Here is a 24,193-nt window from a genome sequence, read left to right as displayed (position 1 = left end):
AGAACCCATGGCGACCCCATCTACTTGCTTATACATGTGCCCATCCGGGCTCAAGAAGGGTGCCTCTTTAGTACAAGCTTGGAGTAGTTTCCTTAGAATGTTTTCTGGTATGTCAAGAGGAGTACAGGCCGGATCACGATACACTCTGTCCGCTATCATCCCGATTGTTTCATCCACAGGTACGTTGGTAAACGGTGATTCTACGTCCAACGAGGCTCTTATCCCTGCGGCCAGTGTTCCCTGTAGTAAGTCAACAAATTCCTTTGGAGACTTCAGGCTGAAGGCGCAAGGGACATAAGGGGTCAGCAAGCTGTTGAGTCGCTTCGCCAGTCTGTACGTGGGTGTGGGTATCTGGCTGATGATTGGCCGAAGTGGGTTTCCAGGCTTGTGTGTCTTGACATCTCCACACGCGTATCCGGGTTTGTATTCCCCAATGATCTTTGGCAGGTGGAGTCCGGATTTCTTGGCATTCACAGTTTCGATCAATTTGTTGACCTTTGCTTTCAATTCGGCCGAATTGAAACTAGAAATAAAAATGAATTTTGGAGAATTGATTTTTCAATTACCATCGACAGTGAAAAGAAACATAAGAAATATTGAGAAAATTCGTGTTAGAATTATTAATCTTACTTTTTCGGTCATATTTAATAATATATGTTTACAAGAAAGACTGCTACCAAAATATACTAATATATATACAGTTTATTTTATATATATAAAATATATATTATATATATATATTGTGACAGTTTATTTTATTTAAACTATGTTACAAAAAAAGAGTTACATATAGGGTACAAAGATGATTATAATAAGTTGTGGAGTTCCTGCAGCTCCTCAGATGGCGGGCAGGAACCCTGAATACAGTGTGCCTTTTCCCTGTGTATCGCCACGCTGAGGCGCTGGAAAAGGAAGCTGGAAGCTGTAGGGTATCCTGTTGTTTCAATTAGCCTAAAACCCAGTTATATAAAAATAAAACTTCTGGCACTTTTACCCCAGGCGCCGAGTGGGTACCCATTCACCCAGCAGCCAATGGGTAGCCACAACACCAAGGGAACTTTACCTAACCCACAAGACGAAGGTAACCTCCAGTGATTGCCTGCAAGATAATGGAAGAAAAACAGAGGTGTTGGCCCTGGCAGTGATGACAGTGTGGCACTATACGTGTCCCTGGGTGCCTGCTGGGGCCACCGCGCTGTGGCCCGAGGTGGCCCACGGGCGGAGAAGGGTCCAGATAGACGTGAAAGAGAGAAAGAGGAGTGAGGTGATAACCAATAACGGCAGGGAAGGAGGGAGTGAGGGAGAGAGAGAGAGAGGGAGGGAGAACAAGCAAGTACAGAAGGACTCGGGACGAGACGGAGTAAAGTGGGGACAACAACCTGAAGACATAAACATACACGAAATGTAGAAAAGTATGAAAATGGGAAGGGTGGAAGGGGCCACGAGGGGAGAAAAGTGAGAGAATGGGAAGTATAAATGAATGGGAAGGGAGAGGAGCCGGAGCGAGGGTCTTCCCCCGCCTCTGTGTACTAAATAGCTGCCTACTTCCCTGCGATGTAATGGGCTCGTTAGTGAGTCCTTGTTTTGGGTAGGGAGGGGGGGGGGGGGAGGGTTACGTCATCGACTCACAATCGAGGATGGAGAGTTCGATCCCCCTCAGCAAAGCATTTGGCAACGTTTCCTTTCATCTGAGGCAACTGTTCACCTATGATAGTTATAGACACCTGTAGAAATAATTGCCCTAATAATTAAACACACACGCGCACACACGTGCACACACATACACACGCACACACACACACATACACACACATCTGGAGCGAAGGAACTTTGTAACACAGCATCAACATGGGTTCAGGGATGGAAGGTCCTGCCTCACAGGGTTACTTGAATTCTACGACCAGGCAACAAAAATAAGGCAAGAAAGAGAGGGGTGGGCAGACTGCATATTTTTGGATTGTCAGAAAGCCTTTGATACAGTGCCACACAAGAGGCTAGTGCGAAAGTTGGAGATGCAGGCTGGAGTGAAAGGGAAGGTACTCCGGTGGATAGAGGAGTACCTAAGCAACAGGAGACAACGAGTCTGTGTGAGGGGTGAGGTCTCAGATTGGCGAGACGTTACGAGTAGAGTCCCGCAGGGGTCAGTCCTTGGACCTATACTGTTTCTGGTATATGTAAATGATCTCCCAGAGGGTATAGATTCGTTCCTCTCAATGTTTACCGACGATGCAAAAATTATGAGGATTGAAACAGAGGATGATAGTAGGAGGCTACAAGATGACCTAGAAAGACTGAGTGAATGGTTCAACAAATGGCTGTTGAAGTTCAACCCGAGTAAATGCAAAGTAATGAAACAAGGCAGTAGAAACAGGAGGCCAGACACAGGATACAGAATAGGAGATGAAGTACTTAATGAAACAGAGAGAAAGATCTAGGAGTTGATATCACACCAAACCTGTCTCCTGAAGCCCACATAAAGAGAATGACGTCTGCGGCATATGCGAGGCTGGCTAACATCAGAACGGCGTTCAGGAACCTGTGTAAGGAATCATTCAGAATCTTGTACACCACATATGTAAGACCAATCCTGGAGTATGCGGCCCCAGCATGGAGGCCATAACTTGTCAAGCACAAGACGAAGCTGGAAAAAGTCCAAAGGTATGCTACTAGACTAGTCCCAGAACTAAGAGGCATGAGTTATGAGGAAAGGCTGCGGGAAATGCACCTTACGACACTGGAAGACAGAAGAGTAAGGGGGGACATGATCACAACCTACAAAATCCTCAGGGGAATCGACCGGGTAAACAAAGATGAACTATTCAACACTGGAGGGACGCGAACAAGGGGACACAGGTGGAAACTGAGCACCCAAATGAGCCACAGAGACATTAGAAAGAACTTTTTCAGTGTCAGAGTAGTTAGTAAATGGAATGCACTAGGAAGTGATGTGGTGGAGGTTGACTCCATACACAGTTTCAAATGTAGATATGATAGAGCCCAGTAGGCTCAGGAATCTGTACACCAGTTGATTGACAGGTGAGAGGCGGGACCAAAGAGCCAAAGCTCAACCCCCGCAAGCACAATTAGGTGAGTACAATTAGGTGAGTACACACACACACACACACGCGCACGCACATGCACACACACACATACACACATTAGGCAGTGATGTGGTGGAGGCTGACTCCATACACAGTTTCAAGTGTAGATATGATAGAGCCCAGTAGGCTCAGGAATCTGTACACCAGTTGATTGACAGTTGAGAGGCGGGACCAAAGAGCCAAAGCTCAACCCCTGCAAGCACAACTAGGTGAGTACACACACACACACACCCACACTCGGGTCTGGGAGGGGGTACATGGCTCTGGGAGGGGGTACATGGCTCTGGGAGGGGGTACATGGCTCTGGGAGGGGGTACATAGATCTGGGAGGGGGACATGGCTCTGGGAGGGGGGACATGGCTCTGGGAGGGGGACATGGCTCTGGGAGGGGGGACATGGCTCTGGGAGGGGGGACATGGCTCTGGGAGGGGGGACATGGCTCTGGGAGGGGGGACATGGCTCTGGGAGGGGGGACATGGCTCTGGGAGGGGGACATGGCTCTGGGAGGGGGTACATAGATCTGGGAGGGGGACATGGCTCTGGGAGGGGGTACATGGCTCTGAGGGGGGGACATGGCTCTGGGAGGGGGTACATAGATCTGGGAGGGGGACATGGCTCTGGGAGGGGGTACATGGCTCTGGGAGGGGGTACATAGATCTGGGAGGGGGACATGGCTCTGGGAGGGGGACATGGCTCTGGGAGGGGGGACATGGCTCTGGGAGGGGGGACATGGCTCTGGGAGGGGGGACATGGCTCTGGGAGGGGGGACATGGCTCTGGGAGGGGGTACATAGATCTGGGAGGGGGACATGGCTCTGGGAGGGGGTACATGGCTCTGGGAGGGGGGACATGGCTCTGGGAGGGGGACATGGCTCTGGGAGGGGGGACATGGCTCTGGGAGGGGGGACATGGCTCTGGGAGGGGGGACATGGCTCTGGGAGGGGGGACATGGCTCTGGGAGGGGGGACATGGCTCTGGGAGGGGGGACATGGCTCTGGGAGGGGAGACATGGCTCTGGGAGGGGGTACATAGATCTGGGAGGGGGACATGGCTCTGGGAGGGGGACATGGCTCTGGGAGGGGGGACATGGCTCTGGGAGGGGGAACATGGCTCTGGGAGGGGGACATGGCTCTGGGAGGGGGGACATGGCTCTGGGAGGGGTGACATGGCTCTGGGAGGGGGGACATGGCTCTGGGACGGGGGACATGGCTCTGGGAGGGAAGACATGGCTCTGGGAGGGGGACATGGCTCTGGGAGGGGAGACATGGCTCTGGGAGGGGGTACATAGATCTGGGAGGGGGACATGGCTCTGGGAGGGGGACATGGCTCTGGGAGGGGGGGCATGGCTCTGGGAGGGGGGACATGGCTCTGGGAGGGGGGACATGGCTCTGGGAGGGGGGACATGGCTCTGGGAGGGGGACATGGCTCTGGGAGGGGGACATGGCTCTGGGAGGGGAGACATGGCTCTGGGAGGGGGGACATGGCTCTGGGAGGGGGACATGGCTCTGGGAGGGGGGACATGGCTCTGGGAGGGGGGACATGGCTCTGGGAGGGGGACATGGCTCTGGGAGGGGGGACATGGCTCTGGGAGGGGGTACATGGCTCTGGGAGGGGGTACATGGCTCTGGGAGGGGGGACATGGCTCTGGGAGGGAAGACATGGCTGTGGGAGGGGAGACATGACTCTGGGAGGGGGGACATGGCTCTGGGAGGGAAGACATGGCTGTGGGAGGGGAGACATGACTCTGGGAGGGGGGACATGGCTCTGGGAGGGGGTACATGGCTCTGGGAGGGGGGACATGGCTCTGGGAGGGGGTACATGGCTGTGGGAGGGGGTACATGACTCTGGGAGGGGGTACATGGCTCTGGGAGGGGGGACATGGCTCTGGGAGGGGGGAGATATGGCTCTGGCATAGGGAATAGAGCGGGGGCAAGAAAATGCTCCTCCACACAGTTCCCTACAAATGAGTTTGAACATTACGACGTCGGGACAAGACAGTGCGGAAAATTACCAGGAGCAGAGACTCGTCTCTCCCACTTGGAACAGCGGCGGAGTCGACCTTAACAACACCTTACATTGTTTCTTTCAGGCGGTTCCTGCCTGGCAGCCTGGCGACGTTTGTCGTGGGCGTGCGTCGTGGGCGTGCGTCGTGGGCGTGCGTCGTGGGCGTGCATCGTGGGCGTGCGTCGTGGGCGCATTACTTGCGTCCCGTGACGTGTGTGTGTGAAGGATAGTCCTAGAGTTATCCATCAGTGTCCCGGCGTACCCGAGCCTCCTTTCCTCCCTCACACCTTCCCTAGCCTTCCCTAGCTCTCAAAGCTTTCCTCCCTCCGTCCCTCCCACTGTTCCCTGCACGTCCTCCCGTCCCTCTCCCCCTGCCCACTGGGGGGAGTGAAGGGCGTGACGACACAGGCAAAACAGGACATGTCTCTCCTGTCGCCGCTCGCCAACATTAGCCCTCCAGAGGAGCTGGCGCCCACCGCCAGGGTCTTGTCCCGGCACCCGTGACGTCTCTCAGTCTTCCTGTCACCTCACACTGCCACTGCCACCCCTCCTCTGTACTCACCTAGTTGTGCTTGCAGGGGTTGAGCTCTGGCTGTTTGGTCCCGCCTATCAACTGTCAATCAACTGGTGTACAGGTTCCTGAGCCTACTGGGCTCTATCATATCTACATTTGAAACTGTGTATGGAGTCAGCCTCCACCACATCACTGCCTAATGCATTCCATCTGTTAACTACTCTGACACTGAAAAAGTTCCTTCTAACGTCCCTGTGGCTCATGTGGGTACTCAGCTTCCACCTGTGTCCCCTTGTTCGCGTACCACCCGTGTTGAATAATCGATCCTTCTCTACCCTGTCAATTACCCCTGAGAATATTTTATGTGGTGATCATGTCTCTCCGAGCTCTTCTGTCGTGAGGGTGCATTTCCCGAAGCCTTTTCTCGTAACTCATGGCTCTTAGTTCTGGGACTAGTCTAGTGGCATACCTCTGAACTTTTTCCAGTTACGTCTTGTGCTTGACAAGGTACGGGCTTCATGCTGGGGCTGCATACTCCAGGATTTGTCTTACATATGTGCTATACAAGGTTCTGAATGATTCCTTACACAGGTTCCTGAACGCTGTTCTGATGTTAGCCAGCCTCGCATATACCGCAGACGTAATTCTTTTGATGTGGGCTTCAAGAGACAGGTTTGGTGTGATATCAATTCCTAGATCTTTCTCTCTGTCCGTTTCGTGAAGAACTTCATCTCCGATTCGATATCCAGTGTCTAGCCTCCTATTTCCTCCGCCTAGTTTCATTACCTTACATTTACTTGGGTTGAACTTTAGTGGCCATTTGTTGGACCATTCCTTCAGTTTGTTTAGGTCATCTTGTAGCCTCATACTATCTTCCTCTGTCCCTGTCCTCATATTTTTTGCATCATTAGCAAACACTGAGAGGAACGAGTCTATTTCCTCTGGGAAATCATTTACATATATCAGGAACAGCATAGGTCCAAGAACTGATTAATGAGGGACTCCAGTGGTGACGCCTCGCCGCTCTGAGACCTCACCCCTCACAGTGACTCGCTGTCTTTTCTTGCTTAGGTACTACTTTATCCAACGGAGTACCTTCCCTTTCACTCCAGCCTGCATCTCCAGCTTTTTCACTAGCCTCTTGTGTGGCACTGTATCAAAGGCTTTCTGGCAATCCAAAAATATGCAGTCTGTCCACCCCTCTCTTTCTTACCTGATTTGTGTTGCCTGGTCGTAGAATTCAATTAGCCCTGTGAGGCAGGACCTGCCCTCCCTGAACCCATGTTGATGCTGTGTTACAAAGTTCTTGACCACATGTAGAGTACAAATATTTCCTTATATTATTACAACTTATTTATTTGTCCACCTGTAGCTTGTTGGCTTGTTGGCTTGTTGGCTTGTTGGCTTGTTGGGGATGAGCTGTAATTTGCCCCGAGTCCTCTAGTGGCTTGTCAAGGTCTTACCTTACCTTACCTTGAGGTTACCTTGAGATGATTTCGGGGCTTAGCGTCCCCGCGGCCCGGTCCTCAACCAGGCCTCCACGTTGCAGGACTGGTCTACCAAGCTGTTGGACGGCAGGCTGCTAGCAGCCTGATGTATGAGTCACAGCCTGGCTGATCAGGTATCCTTTGGAGGTGTTTGTCAAGTTCTCTCTTGAACACTGTGAGGGGTCGGCCAGTTATGTTCCTTATGTGTAGTGGAAGCGTGTTGAACAGTCTCGGGCCTCTGATGTTGATAGTTCTCTCTTGAACACTGTGAGGGGTCGGCCAGTTATGTTCCTTATGTGTAGTGGAAGCGTGTTGAACAGTCTCGGGCCTCTCATGTTGATAGTTCTCTCTTGAACACTGTGAGGGGTCGGCCAGTTATGTCCCTTATGTGTAGTGGAAGCGTGTTGAACAGTCTCGGGCCTCTGATGTTGATAGTTCTCTCTTGAACACTGTGAGGGGTCGGCCAGTTATGCCCCTTATGTGTAGTGGAAGCGTGTTGAACAGTCTCGGGCCTCTGATGTTGATAGTTCTCTCTTGAACACTGTGAGGGGTCGGCCAGTTATGTCCCTTATGTGTAGTGGAAGCGTGTTGAACAGTCTCGGGTCTCTGATGTTGATAGTTCTCTCTTGAACACTGTGAGTGGTCGGCCAGTTATGCCCCTTATGTGTAGTGGAAGCGTGTTGAACAGTCTCGGGTCTCTGATGTTGATAGTTCTCTCTTGAACACTGTGAGGGGTCGGCCAGTTATGTCCCTTATGTGTAGTGGAAGCGTGTTGAACAGTCTCGGTCCTCTGATGTTGATAGTTCTCTCTTGAACACTGTGAGGGGTCGGCCAGTTATGTCCCTTATGTGTAGTGGAAGCGTGTTGAACAGTCTCGGGTCTCTGATGTTGATAGTTCTCTCTTGAACACTGTGAGGGGTCGGCCAGTTATGTCCCTTATGTGTAGTGGAAGCGTGTTGAACAGTCTCGGGCCTCTGATGTTGATAGTTCTCTCTTGAACACTGTGAGGGGTCGGCCAGTTATGCCCCTTATGTGTAGTGGAAGCGTGTTGAACAGTCTCGGGCCTCTGATGTTGATAGTTCTCTCTTGAACACTGTGAGGGGTCGGCCAGTTATGCCCCTTATGTGTAGTGGAAGCGTGTTGAACAGTCTCGGGCCTCTGATGTTGATAGTTCTCTCTTGAACACTGTGAGTGGTCGGCCAGTTATGTCCCTTATGTGTAGTGGAAGCGTGTTGAACAGTCTCGGGCCTCTGATGTTGATAGTTCTCTCTTGAACACTGTGAGGGGTCGGCCAGTTATGTCCCTTATGTGTAGTGGAAGCGTGTTGAACAGTCTCGGGCCTCTGATGTTGATAGTTCTCTCTTGAACACTGTGAGTGGTCGGCCAGTTATGTCCCTTATGTGTAGTGGAAGCGTGTTGAACAGTCTCGGGCCTCTGATGTTGATAGTTCTCTCTTGAACACTGTGAGGGGTCGGCCAGTTATGCCCCTTATGTGTAGTGGAAGCGTGTTGAACAGTCTCGGGCTTCTGATGTTGATAGTTCTCTCTTGAACACTGTGAGGGGTCGGCCAGTTATGTCCCTTATGTGTAGTGGAAGCGTGTTGAACAGTCTCGGGCCTCTGATGTTGATAGTTCTCTCTTGAACACTGTGAGGGGTCGACCAGTTATGTCCCTTATGAGTAGCGGAAGCGTGCTGAACAGTCTCGGGCCTCTCATGTTGATAGAGTTCTCTCTCAGAGTACCTGTTGCACCTCTGCTTTTCAACAGGGGTATTCTGCACATCCTGCCATGCCTCCTGGTCTCATGTGGTGTTATTTCTGTCTGCAGGTTTGGGACCAGCCCCTCTACTATTTTCCACGTGTAAATTTTTATGTATCTCTCCCGCCTGCGCTCAAGAGAATACAGATTTAGGCACTTTAGTCGGTCCCAATAGTTTAGATGCTATACTGAGTGGATTCTAGCAGTAAAGGATCTCTGCACGCTCTCCAGGTCAGCAATTTCTCCAGCTTTGAAAGGGGCTGTCATTGTGCAGCAGTATTCCACTCTAGAGAGCTCTAGTGACTTGAAAAGTATCATCTTTGGAATAGCATCTTTAGCTTGAAAGGTTCTTGTTATCCAACCTGTCACTTTTCTTGCAGTTGTGACGGCTACTTTATTGTGTTCTATAAAGGTAAGGTCTTCCGACATGAGTACACCCAAATCTTCCTGAACATTTCTGGTAATCTTGCTTGGTTTCAGCATACCTTCTTTAGCTTTACAATAACTGCAAAAATTACCATCTACGAGCCCAGTTAATCTTTGGCCCAACCACTTGGGCTGGACGGTAGAGCGACGGTCTCGCTTCATGCAGGTCGACGTTCAATTAATCCCCGACCGTCCAAGTGTTTGGCCACCATTCCTTCCCCCGTCCCATCCCAAATCCTTACCCTGACCCCTTCCACGTGCTATACAGTCGTAATAGCTTGGCGCTTTACCCTGATAATTCCTTTCCTCAAGAAGGTCAGTCACAAGCCAGAACAGTGAAGGTCCCGGGACCTTACCTTTGGGACCCCCCCCACTGGTCACAGCTCTCTAGGTCCTTTGCCCATGTTTGGTCTAATGATCACCACTCCATTTGGTGAACCCTCACAGTCGCTGGCCCCCGGAACACCTCCACCCACCCACCCAACCCCCAAGGAGCACTACGGGCTCACCATAGCCCGTGCTACTTGGAACTTTTTGTTCCAGGTAGCGAATCTTAAAACAACAACAACAACAACAACAACAACAAGAACAACAAAGGCCATGAAGGAAAAAACGTTGTGTGTTACTCACTGAGTTTGGTGATGATCATGCGCTTGATGATGTCGAGTCCGGTCTTCATGAAGGAGCGGACGTTCATGCACGAGGAGTAGAAGGTCTTCAGCTTCCACTCGATGCTGTTGACGTCCTCGGGCTCGTTCATGGTGTCCAGCAGCTCCCTCATCTCCGAGAGGGCTGGGGACACACGGGGACACAAGGAACAAGATCAGTCCCCACTCTCAGCACGGTGTATAGTGTCCCCACACCATTACCTAACACCACCTCCCTGGTCTTACTCAGCACGGTGTATAGTGTCCCCACACCATTACCTAACACCACCTCCCTGGTCTTACTCAGCACGGTGTATAGTGTCCCCACACCACTACCTAACACCACCTCCCTGGTCTTACTCAGCACGGTGTATAGTGTCCCCACACCATTACCTAACACCACCTCCCTGGTCTTACTCAGCACGGTGTATAGTGTCCCCGCACCACTACCTAACACCACCTCCCTGGTCTTACTCAGCACGGTGTATAGTGTCCCCACACCATTACCTAACACCACCTCCACGGTCTTACTCAGCACGGTGTATAGTGTCCCCACACCATTACCTAACACCACCTCCCTGGCCTTACTCAACACGGTGTATAGTGTCCCCACACCACTACCTAACACCACCTCCCTGGTCTTACTCAGCACGGTGTATAGTGTCCCCACACCATTACCTAACACCACCTCCCTGGTCTTACTCAGCACGGTGTATAGTGTCCCCACACCACTACCTAACACCACCTCCCTGGTCTTACTCAGCACGGTGTATAGTGTCCCCACACCACTACCTAACACCACCTCCCTGGTCTTACTCAACACGGTGTATAGTGTCCCCACACCACTACCTAACACCACCTCCCTGGTCTTACTCAACACGGTGTATAGTGTCCCCGCACCACTACCTAACACCACCTCCCTGGTCTTACTCAGCACGGTGTATAGTGTCCCCGCACCACTACCTAACACCACCTCCCTGGCCTTACTCAACCCCAAATTCATGTGGATAAATCGTCTTGTATTTGTCATGTGCCGTTTTTCTCCCTTAATGTGATACAATGTTAATGACTCGCCTTGAGCTGTTGTGTTCCTGGCTATTCATATGTAAAGTATTACTGGTACCTAATGTGACTGCTAATGGTGATTTGCACAGTCCAGTGAAGGGAAAATGGGCATATATTGGGTAATTTAATGTTGGTTTGTCATCTTAATAAGGTAAAGAGTCCCAGGGACAGAGGAAGGGGTCGGGGGAGAGGAACTCTATCACAAGAATAGACAGGTAATGCCACATGATATATATGGATAGACTATTGAGATGTGGTCAATGGATGTTCCTCTCAGACCTTCCCAATATACGATAAAATTATGTGTATTTATCAAGTCAAATCCAAACCTATTCTTGCCTAACATAACCCAACATAACTAAGTCAGTAATTCAAGCTCCTAATATATTTCTATATCAGAAAATCGAATCAACCTCTCAAAAGAACTCAGAGAAGGGTCCCCAGTTCTCCTTCCAGCATATGTTGTTAGGATATCTGAGGTTCCCAACATATGTAATGATATGTTGGCAGGCGATGAGTCACAATAACGTGGCTGAAGAATGTTGACCAGACCACACACTAGAAGGTGAAGGGACGACGACGTTTCGGTCCGTCCTGGACCATTCTCAAGTCGATTGTGACTGGTCCACAATCGACTTGAGAATAGTCCAGGACGGACCGAAACATCGTCGTCCCTTCACCTTCTAGTGTGTGGTCTGGTCAACATATGTAGACAGATATGTCATCAACATATCTGTACCAAATCATGTCTCGAGGTTTGATCTGAGTGTCCACATGTCTCCAAGTATTCCATATACAGGCAAGATAACACCGGATTAAAGGACTCCTACATAACAACATATTTTCGACGGTAAAAACTGTCTTGAAACGAGAACACGTTTAGTCCCTCCCCTTCCCCCCCCCCCCAGCCGTGTTATTTATATTATCTTTGTTATCGGCAGAGGCGCAGTTTCTTGGGAGGTTTTCAATGTGGGGGGGGGGGGGGAAGGAATGGTTCCCAACCACTTGGACGGTCGGCGATTGAACGTCGACCTGCATGGAGCGAGACTGTCGCTCTACCGTCCACTCCAAGTGGTTGGTTAATGAAAAGGGAGCCAACATCCAAACTTAACAACTTAATCCAAAATTTAATATTACATCAGGGAAGTGATTATCAGATATATATATATATATATATATATATATATATATATATATATATATATATATATATATATATATATATATATATATATATATATATATTTATATATATATATAAATTAAGGGCAAGGAAACTGCGAACTTTCTCATTAAAATCTCTCAGACACCAAATATAATCCTTTGGAAGAAACGAATGCCGTCAATACCTTCACATGTTCACTTTAGGACTGTCAGCCCCAACGATCACAATATATAGGCAAGACAACAACATTCCTTTCGAGGAGCCTACAATGCACAAACAACAAGGCCCTATCGAGTTCCTTCAAAGGATGGTGTAGTCTTGCCTATATATTGAGTTCGTTAGGGCTGACCGTCCCCAAGTGGGCATGTGAAGACATACACAACATTGGCCTCCTTCACGGGGTTTGGTCATGTGTCAGGAGAGTGTTTTCAAGAGCAACTTTGCAACCTTCTTGCTCCTATAGTGTAGTATTAGTCCGCTCTTGTGGTTGGTGTCAGTGGCGGTCACATTTATATCAATAATGTTTGTCACGCCCAATCTCTTCCGTCTTGAGGGCGGTGAAGATGACGTTCCTGTAGAATGTGTTAATAGTTGGACCAGTAATGTGGTGTTGACTGTTTCCTCCGAGGCTGCTTGGCGGCTCATCTTCATGTTGATGATCTCTTCCACACACATGTTAGTGTCCATTGTTGACCAGGACCTGCCTTACTCTACCCAGAGCCTCGTTGACCAGGACCTGCCTTACTCTACCCAGAGCCTCGTTGACCAGGACCTGCCTTACTCTACCCAGAGCCTCGTTGACCAGGACCTGCCTTACTCTACCCAGAGCCACGTTGACCAGGACCTGCCTTACTCTACCCAGAGCCTCGTTGACCAGGACCTGCCTTACTCTACCCAGAGCCTCGTTGACCAGGACCTGCCTCACTCTATCCAGAGCCTCGTTGACCAGGACCTGCCTTACTCTACCCAGAGCCTCGTTGACCAGGACCTGCCTTACTCTACCCAGAGCCTCGTTGACCAGGACCTGCCTTACTCTACCCAGAGCCTCGTTGACCAGGACCTGCCTTACTCTACCCAGAGCCTCGTTGACCAGGACCTGCCTTACTCTACCCAGAGCCTCGTTGACCAGGACCTGCCTTACTCTACCCAGAGCCTCGTTGACCTGGACCTGCCTTACTCTACCCAGAGCCTCGTTGACCAGGACCTGCCTTACTCTACCCAGAGCCTCGTTGACCAGGACCTGCCTTACTCTACCCAGAGCCTCGTTGACCAGGACCTGCCTCACTCTATCCAGAGCCTCGTTGACCAGGACCTGCCTTACTCTACCCAGAGCCTCGTTGACCAGGACCTGCCTTACTCTACCCAGAGCCTCGTTGACCAGGACCTGCCTTACTCTACCCAGAGCCTCGTTGACCAGGACCTGCCTTACTCTACCCAGAGCCTCGTTGACCAGGACCTGCCTTACTCTACCCAGAGCCTCGTTGACCAGGACCTGCCTTACTCTACCCAGAGCCTCGTCAACCTGCTTGCCACTGGAGCTGTGTGTCAGGACACAGTTGATATAGACATTGACAAATATCTCGTAAATGACCCTTAGCCCTAGACATTGCTCGAATGCATCCTTAATCAGGTGCCTGCAGGAGTATGTCGTCTGTATATCTACAGTGTACTCTCGGCTTTACCTCTGTGCCTTCCTCACCACCTAAGGACTTCCTGTTCAAAGGTACCCCATAGCGACCCTGTATACTTTTATATTTGTAATTTTTCCCCGAGGGGAGAGTTAATTGGGCAGCGCCACTCATCCTGTGAGTGGACACACCGCCGTAGTGACAGTATTGGGCAGCGTCACTCATCCTGTGAGTGGACACACCGCCATAGTGACAGTATTGGGCAGCGCCACTCATCCTGTGAGTGGACACATCGCCATAGTGACAGTATTGGGCAGCGTCACTCATCCTGTGAGTGGACACACCGCCATAGTGACATATATTGGGCAGCGTCACTCATCCTGTGAGTGGACACACCGCCATAGTGACAGTATTGGGCAGCGCCACTCATCCTGTGAGTGGACACACCGCTATAGTGACAGTATTGGGCAGCGTCACTCATCCTGTGAGTGGACACACCGCCATAGTGACAGTATTTGGTAGCGTCACTCATCCTGTGAGTGGACACACCGCCATAGTGACAGTATTGGGCAGCGCCACTCATCCTGTGAGTGGACACACCGCCATAGTGACAGTATTGGGCAGCGCCACTCATCCTGTGAGTGGACACACCGCCATAGTGACAGTATTGGGCAGCGCCACTCATCCTGTGAGTGGACACACCGCCATAGTGACAGTATTGGGCAGCGCCACTCATCCTGTGAGTGGACACACCGCCATAGTGACAGTATTGGGCAGCACCACTCATCCTGTTAGTGGACACACCGCCATAGTGACAGTATTGGGCAGCGTCACTCATCCTGTGAGTGGACACACCGCCATAGTGACAGTATTGGGCAGCGCCACTCATCCTGTGAGTGGACACACCGCCATAGTGACAGTATTGGGCAGCGCCACTCATCCTGTGAGTGGACACACCGCCATAGTGACAGTATTGGGCAGCACCACTCATCCTGTGAGTGGACACACCGCCGTAGTGACAGTATTGGGCAGCGCCACTCATCTTGTGAGTGGACACACCTCCATAGTGACAGTATTGGGCAGCGTCACTCATCCTGTGAGTGGACACACCGCCATAGTGACAGTATTGGGCAGCGTCACTCATCCTGTGAGTGGACACACCGCCATAGTGACAGTATTGGGCAGCGTCACTCATCCTGTGAGTGGACACACCGCCATAGTGACAGTATTGGGCAGCGCCACTCATCCTGTGAGTGGACACACCGCCATAGTGACAGTATTGGGCAGCACCACTCATCCTGTGAGTGGACACACCGCCATAGTGACAGTATTGGGCAGCGTCACTCATCCTGTGAGTGGACACACCGCCATAGTGACAGTATTGGGCAGCGCCACTCATCCCGTGAGTGGACACACCGCCATAGTGACAGTATTGGGCAGCGTCACTCATCCTGTGAGTGGACACACCGCCATAGTGACAGTATTGGGCAGCGTCACTCATCCTGTGAGTGGACACACCGCCATAGTGACAGTATTGGGCAGCGTCACTCATCCTGTGAGTGGACACACCGCCATAGTGACAGTATTGGGCAGCGCCACTCATCCTGTGAGTGGACACACCGCCATAGTGACAGTATTGGGCAGCACCACTCATCCTGTGAGTGGACACACCGCCATAGTGACAGTATTGGGCAGCGTCACTCATCCTGTGAGTGGACACACCGCCATAGTGACAGTATTGGGCAGCGCCACTCATCCCGTGAGTGGACACACCGCCATAGTGACAGTATTGGGCAGCGTCACTCATCCCGTGAGTGGACACACCGCCATAGTGACAGTATTGGGCAGCGTCACTCATCCCGTGAGTGGACACACCGCCATAGTGACAGTATTGGGCAGCGCCACTCATCCTGTGAGTGGACACACCGCCATAGTGACAGTATTGGGCAGCACCACTCATCCTGTGAGTGGACACACCGCCATAGTGACAGTATTGGGCAGCGCCACTCATCCTGTGAGTGGACACACCGCCATAGTGACAGTATTGGGCAGCGCCACTCATCCTGTGAGTGGACACACCGCCATAGTGACAGTATTGGGCAGCGTCACTCATCCTGTGAGTGGACACACCGCCATAGTGACAGTATTTGGTAGCGTCACTCATCCTGTGAGTGGACACACCGCCATAGTGACAGTATTGGGCAGCGCCACTCATCCTGTGAGTGGACACACCGCCATAGTGACAGTATTGGGCAGCGCCACTCATCCTGTGAGTGGACACACCGCCATAGTGACAGTATTGGGCAGCACCACTCATCCTGTTAGTGGACACACCGCCATAGTGACAGTATTGGGCAGCGTCACTCATCCTGTGAGTGGACACACCGCCATAGTGACAGTATTGGGCAGCGCCACTCATCCTGTGAGTGGACACACCGCCATAGTGACAGTATTGGGCAGCGCCACTCATCCTGTGAGTGGACACACCGCCATAGTGACAGTATTGGGCAGCACCACTCATCCTGTTAGTGGACACACCGCCATAGTGACAGTATTGGGCAGCGTCACTCATCCTGTGAGTGGACACACCGCCATAGTGACAGTATTGGGCAGCGCCACTCATCCTGTGAGTGGACACACCGCCATAGTGACAGTATTGGGCAGCGCCACTCATCCTGTGAGTGGACACACCGCCATAGTGACAGTATTGGGCAGCACCACTCATCCTGTGAGTGGACACACCGCCGTAGTGACAGTATTGGGCAGCGCCACTCATCCTGTGAGTGGACACACCTCCATAGTGACAGTATTGGGCAGCGTCACTCATCCTGTGAGTGGACACACCGCCATAGTGACAGTATTGGGCAGCGTCACTCATCCTGTGAGTGGACACACCGCCATAGTGACAGTATTGGGCAGCGCCACTCGTCCTGTGAGTGGACACACCGCCATAGTGACAGTATTGGGCAGCGTCACTCATCCTGTGAGTGGACACACCGTCATAGTGACAGTATTGGGCAGCGTCACTCATCCTGTGAGTGGACACACCGCCATAGTGACAGTATTGGGCAGCGCCACTCATCCTGTGAGTGGACACACCGCCATAGTGACAGTATTGGGCAGCGCCACTCGTCCTGTGAGTGGACACACCGCCATAGTGACAGTATTGGGCAGCGCCACTCGTCCTGTGAGTGGACACACCGCCGTAGTGAAGTGACAGTATTGGGCAGCGCCACTCGTCCTGTAAGTGGACACACCGCCGTAGTGACAGTATTGGGCAGCGCCACTCATCCTGTGAGTGGACACACCGCCGTAGTGACAGTATTGGGCAGCGCCACTCATCCTGTGAGTGGACACACCGCCGTAGTGACAGTATTGGGCAGCGTCACTCATCCTTTGAGTGGACACACTGCCATAGTGACAGTATTGGGCAGCGCCACTCATCCTGTGAGTGGACACACCGCCATAGTGACAGTATTGGGCAGCGTCACTCATCCTGTGAGTGGACACACCGCCGTAGTGACAGTATTGGGCAGCGTCACTCATCCTGTGAGTGGACACACCGCCATAGTGACATATATTGGGCAGCGTCACTCATCCTGTGAGTGGACACACCGCCATAGTGACAGTATTGGGCAGCGTCACTCATCCTGTGAGTGGACACACCGCCATCGTAACAGTATTGGGCAGCGCCACTCATCCTGTGAGTGGACACACCGCCATAGTGACAGTATTGGGCAGCGCCACTCATCTTGTGAGTGGACACCGCCATAGTGACAGTATTGAGCAGCGCCACTCATCATGTGAGTGGACACACCACCATAGTGACAGTATTGGGCAGCGTCACTCATCCTGTGAGTGGACACACCGCCATAGTGACAGTATTGGGCAGCGTCACTCATCCTGTGAGTGGACACACCGCCATAGTGACAGTATTGGGCAGCGTCACTCATCCTGTGAGTGGACACACCGCCATAGTGACAGTATTGGGCAGCGTCACTCATCCTGTGAGTGAACACACCGCCATAGTGACAGTATTGGGCAGCGTCACTCATCCTGTGAGTGGACACACCGCCATAGTGACAGTATTGGGCAGCGCCACTCATCCTGTGAGTGGACACACCGCCATAGTGACAGTATTGGGCAGCGCCACTCATCCTGTGAGTGGACACACCGCCGTAGTGAGAGTATTGGGCAGCGTCACTCATCCTGTGAGTGGACACACTGCCATAGTGACAGTATTGGGCAGCGTCACTCATCCTGTGAGTGGACACACCGCTATAACAGCATGTACAACACTCCCCAATAGGAAGAAAACCCGCTGGATTGTTCATCCTGTCACTTGTACCCAAGACTTGCTTAACTGTCTCAAGTGAACAGCTTCTCAAACTAGAAGATTAACATCTGTCAACCCTTAAAATCTTACGTTATCTTGCGGGTGCAAAATGGGGGGAATCTTGACCAATAGTGTTTTCCTAACCTCAAACAATGTGGGGTTTATTATGCTGCACATATTTCTAATGTCTCTCAGGTGTCCACATTCTCTCAGGCAGTGGTCAAGGCAATTACGAAAAACCCGAGAGATGCATATTACAGAGGCGTTGCTGAGGTCAACCCTGGTGACCTGTCTGGAGGTCAACACTCATCCTGGCACTCCCAGCTGGGGTAACTGGCACTCCCAGCTGGGGTAACTGGCACTCCCAGCTGGGGTAACTGGTACACCCAGCTGGGGTAACTGGTACACCCAGCTGGGGTAACTGGTACACCCAGCTGGGGTAACTGACACTCCCAGCTGGGGTAACTGGTACACCCAGCTGGGGTAACTGGTACACCCAGCTGGGGTAACTGACACTCCCAGCTGGGGTAACTGGTACACCCAGCTGGGGTAACTGGTACACCCAGCTGGGGTAACTGGCACTCCCAGCTGGGGTAACTGGTACACCCAGCTGGGGTAACTGGTACACCCAGCTGGGGTAACTGGTACACCCAGCTGGGGTAACTGACACTCCCAGCTGGGGTAACTGGTACACCCAGCTGGGGTAACTGGTACACCCAGCTGGGGTAACTGGTACACCCAGCTGGGGTAACTGGTACACCCAGCTGGGGTAACTGGTACACCCAGCTGGGGTAACTGGTACACCCAGCTGGGGTAACTGGCACTCCCAGCTGGGGTAACTGGTACACCCAGCTGGGGTAACTGGCACTCCCAGCTGGGGTAACTGGTACACCCAGCTGGGGTAACTGACACTCCCAGCTGGGGTAACTGGTACACCCAGCTGGGGTAACTGGTACACCCAGCTGGGGTAACTGACACTCCCAGCTGGGGTAACTGGTACACCCAGCTGGGGTAACTGGCACTCCCAGCTGGGGTAACTGGCACTCCCAGCTGGGGTAACTGGCACTCCCAGCTGGGGTAACTGGCACTCCCAGCTGGGGTAACTGGTACACCCAGCTGGGGTAACTGGTACACCCAGCTGGGGTAACTGGCACTCCCAGCTGGGGTAACTGGCACTCCCAGCTGGGGTAACTGGTACACCCAGCTGGGGTAACTGGTACACCCAGCTGGGGTAACTGACACTCCCAGCTGGGGTAACTGGTACACCCAGCTGGGGTAACTGGTACACCCAGCTGGGGTAACTGACACTCCCAGCTGGGGTAACTGGTACACCCAGCTGGGGTAACTGGCACTCCCAGCTGGGGTAACTGGTACACCCAGCTGGGGTAACTGGTACACCCAGCTGGGGTAACTGGTACACCCAGCTGGGGTAACTGGTACACCCAGCTGGGGTAACTGGTACACCCAGCTGGGGTAACTGGTACACCCAGCTGGGGTAACTGGTAAACCCAGCTGGGGTAACTGGCACTCCCAGCTGGGGTAACTGGTACACTCAGCCCCGGTCCTGTGCCAGGTAAGTCCACTACGGGGCTCACCATACCCCGTGCTACTTGGAACATTTTGTTCCCAGTAGAGCTTCGGTCTCACACACACATGGAGTCCAGGGTTCGAGTCTCCAAGAGCCCAGTGAATGGAAGAACAGCAAGTGCCAATAATGCGGTTCAAAAGGGTATTCTATTTATAAATTTTGTGGCATAAACAGCTAGACCTCATGCCCCGGCAGTTACCAACATGGAGGCCCTTATAGGGAATCACCTACGGGCGCCAAAACAATGGGGCGCGACGCTGGAGTGAATGGTCCTTTGAGGAGGTGTGGAGGCTGGAGGTGGTGATGAAGGCAAATGGTTGTGGTCTGGACGGTGTGTGTGCGGCTCTCTGGCACCTCTTGTAAGTCACATCCTCCCACATTCACCGCCTGGGTCACTGTCACACCTGTACCTCCTCTACCTCAGGGAGATGACCAGCAGTGACCACTAACAAACGTTTGGCTACCATGACCAACAGTGACCACTAACAAACGTTTGGCTACCATGACCAACAGTGACCACTAACAAACGTTTGAAACTTACCCACTTAGAGGGGGGGGGGAGGGGGAGGGCAAGATAGGGGTAAGGGATTAGGGGGAGGGGCAAGGTAGGGGTATAGGGGGGCACAATAACAAACCTCCACAGCTCGTGTAAACTACACAGAACAAGGTACTAAGTAACGACCCAACAATTACTGTCTTCAGTGAATCCTCAGTGACCAACAAACAAGACGAGCTACATAAACATTGTTTACTAACTTACAGTGATAACATCACAACAGTAGTGTGAGAACACTCACCATGATGACCAACACGTCATGCATCATACAGCAACACCCATCATGCAGACTGGGGCAGTGATAAGATACAGTGGAGCTATAAGTGAGGTGGTGCACCCCCATCACCCTCACCTCATCCTGGGCTACATATCACGCACCACCACACTTGCTAATCATTCCAACTCTGCCTCTGACAATGATAACAAGAGTTAACCAAACGCTTATCTTAGCCTCAGTGACAATGTTGGGGAAATATAGAACATTCCTGCTAGAATCATTGATCTCACCTTATATCTCATATATATATATATATATATATATATATATATATATATATATATATATATATATATATATATATATATATATATATATATATATATATTAAAAATACATATACTGATTATTTAAATTTATATTCAACGATACGTTTGCGTATCAATCTTTAACACATTCTCTGTTTCCGTGTGTGTGTATGTGTATACTCACCTAGTTGTGCTTGCGGGGGTTGAGCTCTGGCTCTTTGGTCCCGCCTCTCAACCGTAAATCAACAGGTGTACAGATTCCTGAGCCTATCGGGCTCTATCATATCTACACTTGAAAGTGTGTATGGAGTCAGTCTCCACCACATCACTGCCTAATGCATTCCATTTGTCAACCACTCTGACACTAAAAAAGTTCTTTCTAATATCTCTGTGGCTCATTTGGGCACTCAGTTTCCACCTGTGTCCCCTAGTGCATGTGCCCCTTGTGTTAAATAGCCTGTCTTTATCAACCCTGTTGATTCCCTTGAGAATCTTGAATGTGGTGATCATGTCCCCCCTAACTCTTCTGTCTTCCAACGAAGTGAGGTTTAATTCCCGTAGTCTCTCCTCGTAGCTCATACCTCTCAGCTCTGGTACTAGTCTGGTGGCAAACCTTTGAACCTTTTCCAGTTTAGTCTTATGCTTGACTAGATATGGACTCCATGCTGGAGCTGCATACTCCAGGATTGGTCTGACATATGTGGTATATAATGTTCTGAAAGATTCCTTACACAAGTTTCTAAAGGCCGTTCTTATGTTAGCCAACCTGGCATATGCTGCTGATGTTATCCTCTTGATATGAGCATCAGGGGACAGGTCTGGTGTGATATCAACCCCCAGGTCTTTCTCTCTCTCTGACTCCTGAAGTATTTCCTCTCCCAAATGATACCTTGTATCTGGTCTGCTGCTTCCTACCCCTATCTTCATTACATTACATTTGCTTGGGTTAAACTCTAATATCCATTTGTTCGACCATTCCTGCAGCTTGTCCAGGTCTTCTTGAAGCCTCAAGCTGTCCTCCTCTGTCTTAATCCTTCTCATAATTCTGGCGTCGTCAGCAAACATTGAGAGGAATGAGTCTATACCCTCTGGGAGATCATTTACGTATATCAGATATGTTACGTATATCAGATATATTACGTATATGTGAGTGTGTGTGAGTGTGTGTGTGTGTGTGTGTGTGTGTGTGTGTGTGTGTGTGTGTGTGGTGTGTGTGTGTGTGTGTGTGTGTGTGTGTGTGTGTGTGTGTGTGTGTGTGTGTGAGTGTGTGTGAGTGTGTGTGTGTGTGGGGCCTGGCACACCTCCATCATGTACGCCACTTGTGTGTGTGTGTGTGTGGGGCCTGGCACACCTCCATCATGTACGCCACTTGTGTGTGTGTGTGTGGGGCCTGGCACACCTCCATCATGTACGCCACTTGTGTGTGTGTGTGTGGGGCCTGGCACACCTCCATCATGTACGCCACTTGCGTGTGTGTGTGTGGGGCCTGGCACACCTCCATCATGTACGCCACTTGTGTGTGTGTGTGTGGGGCCTGGCACACCTCCATCATGTACGCCACTTGTGTGTGTGTGTGTGTGGGGCCTGGCACACCTCCATCATGTACGCCACTTGTGTGTGTGTGTGTGGGGCCTGGCACACCTCCATCATGTACGCCACTTGTGTGTGTGTGTGTGGGGCCTGGCACACCTCCATCATGTACGCCACTTGCGTGTGTGTGTGTGGGGCCTGGCACACCTCCATCATGTACGCCACTTGCGTGTGTGTGTGTGGGGCCTGGCACACCTCCATCATGTACGCCACTTGTGTGTGTGTGTGTGGGGCCTGGCACACCTCCATCATGTACGCCACTTGCGTGTGTGTGTGTGGGGCCTGGCACACCTCCATCATGTACGCCACTTGTGTGTGTGTGTGTGTGGGGCCTGGCACACCTCCATCATGTACGCCACTTGTGTGTGTGTGTGTGTGGGGCCTGGCACACCTCCATCATGTACGCCACTTGTGTGTGTGTGTGTGTGGGGCCTGGCACACCTCCATCATGTACGCCACTTGTGTGTGTGTGTGTGGGGCCTGGCACACCTCCATCATGTACGCCACTTGTGTGTGTGTGTGTGTGTGTGTGGGGCCTGGCACACCTCCATCATGTACGCCACTTGTGTGTGTGTGTGTGGGGCCTGGCACACCTCCATCATGTACGCCACTTGCGTGTGTGTGTGTGTGGGGCCTGGCACACCTCCATCATGTACGCCACTTGTGTGTGTGTGTGTGGGGCCTGGCACACCTCCATCATGTACGCCACTTGTGTGTGTGTGTGTGGGGCCTGGCACACCTCCATCATGTACGCCACTTGCGTGTGTGTGTGTGGGGCCTGGCACACCTCCATCATGTACGCCACTTGTGTGTGTGTGTGTGGGGCCTGGCACACCTCCATCATGTACGCCACTTGCGTGTGTGTGTGTGGGGCCTGGCACACCTCCATCATGTACGCCACTTGTGTGTGTGTGTGTGTGGGGCCTGGCACACCTCCATCATGTACGCCACTTGCGTGTGTGTGTGTGTGGCCTGGCACACCTCCATCATGTACGCCACTTGTGTGACTAACAAGCGCACACAGACTCATTCCCTGAGCCTTAACTTGTGTGACCACGGACTATCCCGCCCTTCCCTACCCTACCCACAAGTGTTCCACCACCTGACCAACCCATCACACTCCTACCCAGTGGACAACACCCCCATTCTTCCCCTCCCTACTGCCCTTCACCACCCTCCCTCCTCCCCCTCAACAATATCACCATACATACATTTTCTGATACAATAAATAGGAAAAGAGAGAGTGGGAATTTGAGACTGCTGAGATGTCATCGGAAGAGAACAGAAAACTGGAAGACCTGATCATCCCTATAATGCTCCAACAAATGGCTAATAAAGTTCAACCCGAGTAAATGTAAGGTAATGAAATTGGGCAGTGGAAACAGTAGACCAGACACAGGATACAGAATAAGAGATGAAGTACTTAATGAAACGGAAAGAGAGAAACATCTATGAGTTGATATCACACCAAACCTGTCTCCTGAAGCTCACATAAAGAGAATAACATCTGCGGCATATGCGAGGCTGGCTAACATCAGAACTGCCTTCAGGAACCTGTGTAAGGAATCATTCAGAATCTTGTACACCACATATGTAAGACCAATCCTAGAGTATGCGGCCCCAGCATGGCGCCCGTACCTTGTCAAGCACAAGACGAAGCTGGAAAAAGTTCATACGAACCTGGAAAAAGTTCAAAGGTATGCCACTAGACTAGTCCCAGAACTAAGAGGCATGAGTTACGAGGAAAGGCTGCGAGAAATACACCTTACGACACTGGAAGACAGTGTCGTGTAAGGGGAGACATG

At 51.5% G+C, this 24,193-nt stretch overlaps 2 protein-coding genes across 2 annotated transcripts in view; one reads left to right on the top strand and one right to left on the bottom strand.

Annotated features, from left to right (window-relative positions):
* Nucleotides 1–24,193, bottom strand: part of LOC123757506 (endothelin-converting enzyme-like 1) — a gene marked incomplete in the record, with an annotated part of 321,501 nt that overhangs the window by 246,546 nt on the left and 50,762 nt on the right. Inside the window, 1 exon segment of the mRNA XM_069329457.1 lies at nucleotides 9,919–10,080. Coding sequence (XP_069185558.1) covers nucleotides 9,919–10,069 — 151 coding nt within the window.
* Nucleotides 12,686–13,762, top strand: LOC138367407 (uncharacterized). Its single transcript, XM_069329051.1, has one exon. It carries the CDS (start codon nucleotides 12,686–12,688, stop codon nucleotides 13,760–13,762), a length of 1,077 nt encoding a protein of 358 aa, XP_069185152.1.

This window comes from Procambarus clarkii, chromosome 22 (assembly GCF_040958095.1).
Source record: "Procambarus clarkii isolate CNS0578487 chromosome 22, FALCON_Pclarkii_2.0, whole genome shotgun sequence".
Classification (NCBI taxonomy): domain Eukaryota; kingdom Metazoa; phylum Arthropoda; class Malacostraca; order Decapoda; family Cambaridae; genus Procambarus; species Procambarus clarkii.
This window is presented reverse-complemented; position numbering and strand designations above follow the sequence as displayed.

What these genes read in the sequence shown, in the direction of transcription:
- LOC138367407 (XM_069329051.1), top strand. Translation starts at nt 12,686, where the DNA reads ATGTTTGTCACGCCCAATCTCTTCCGTCTTGAGGGCGGTGAAGATGAC.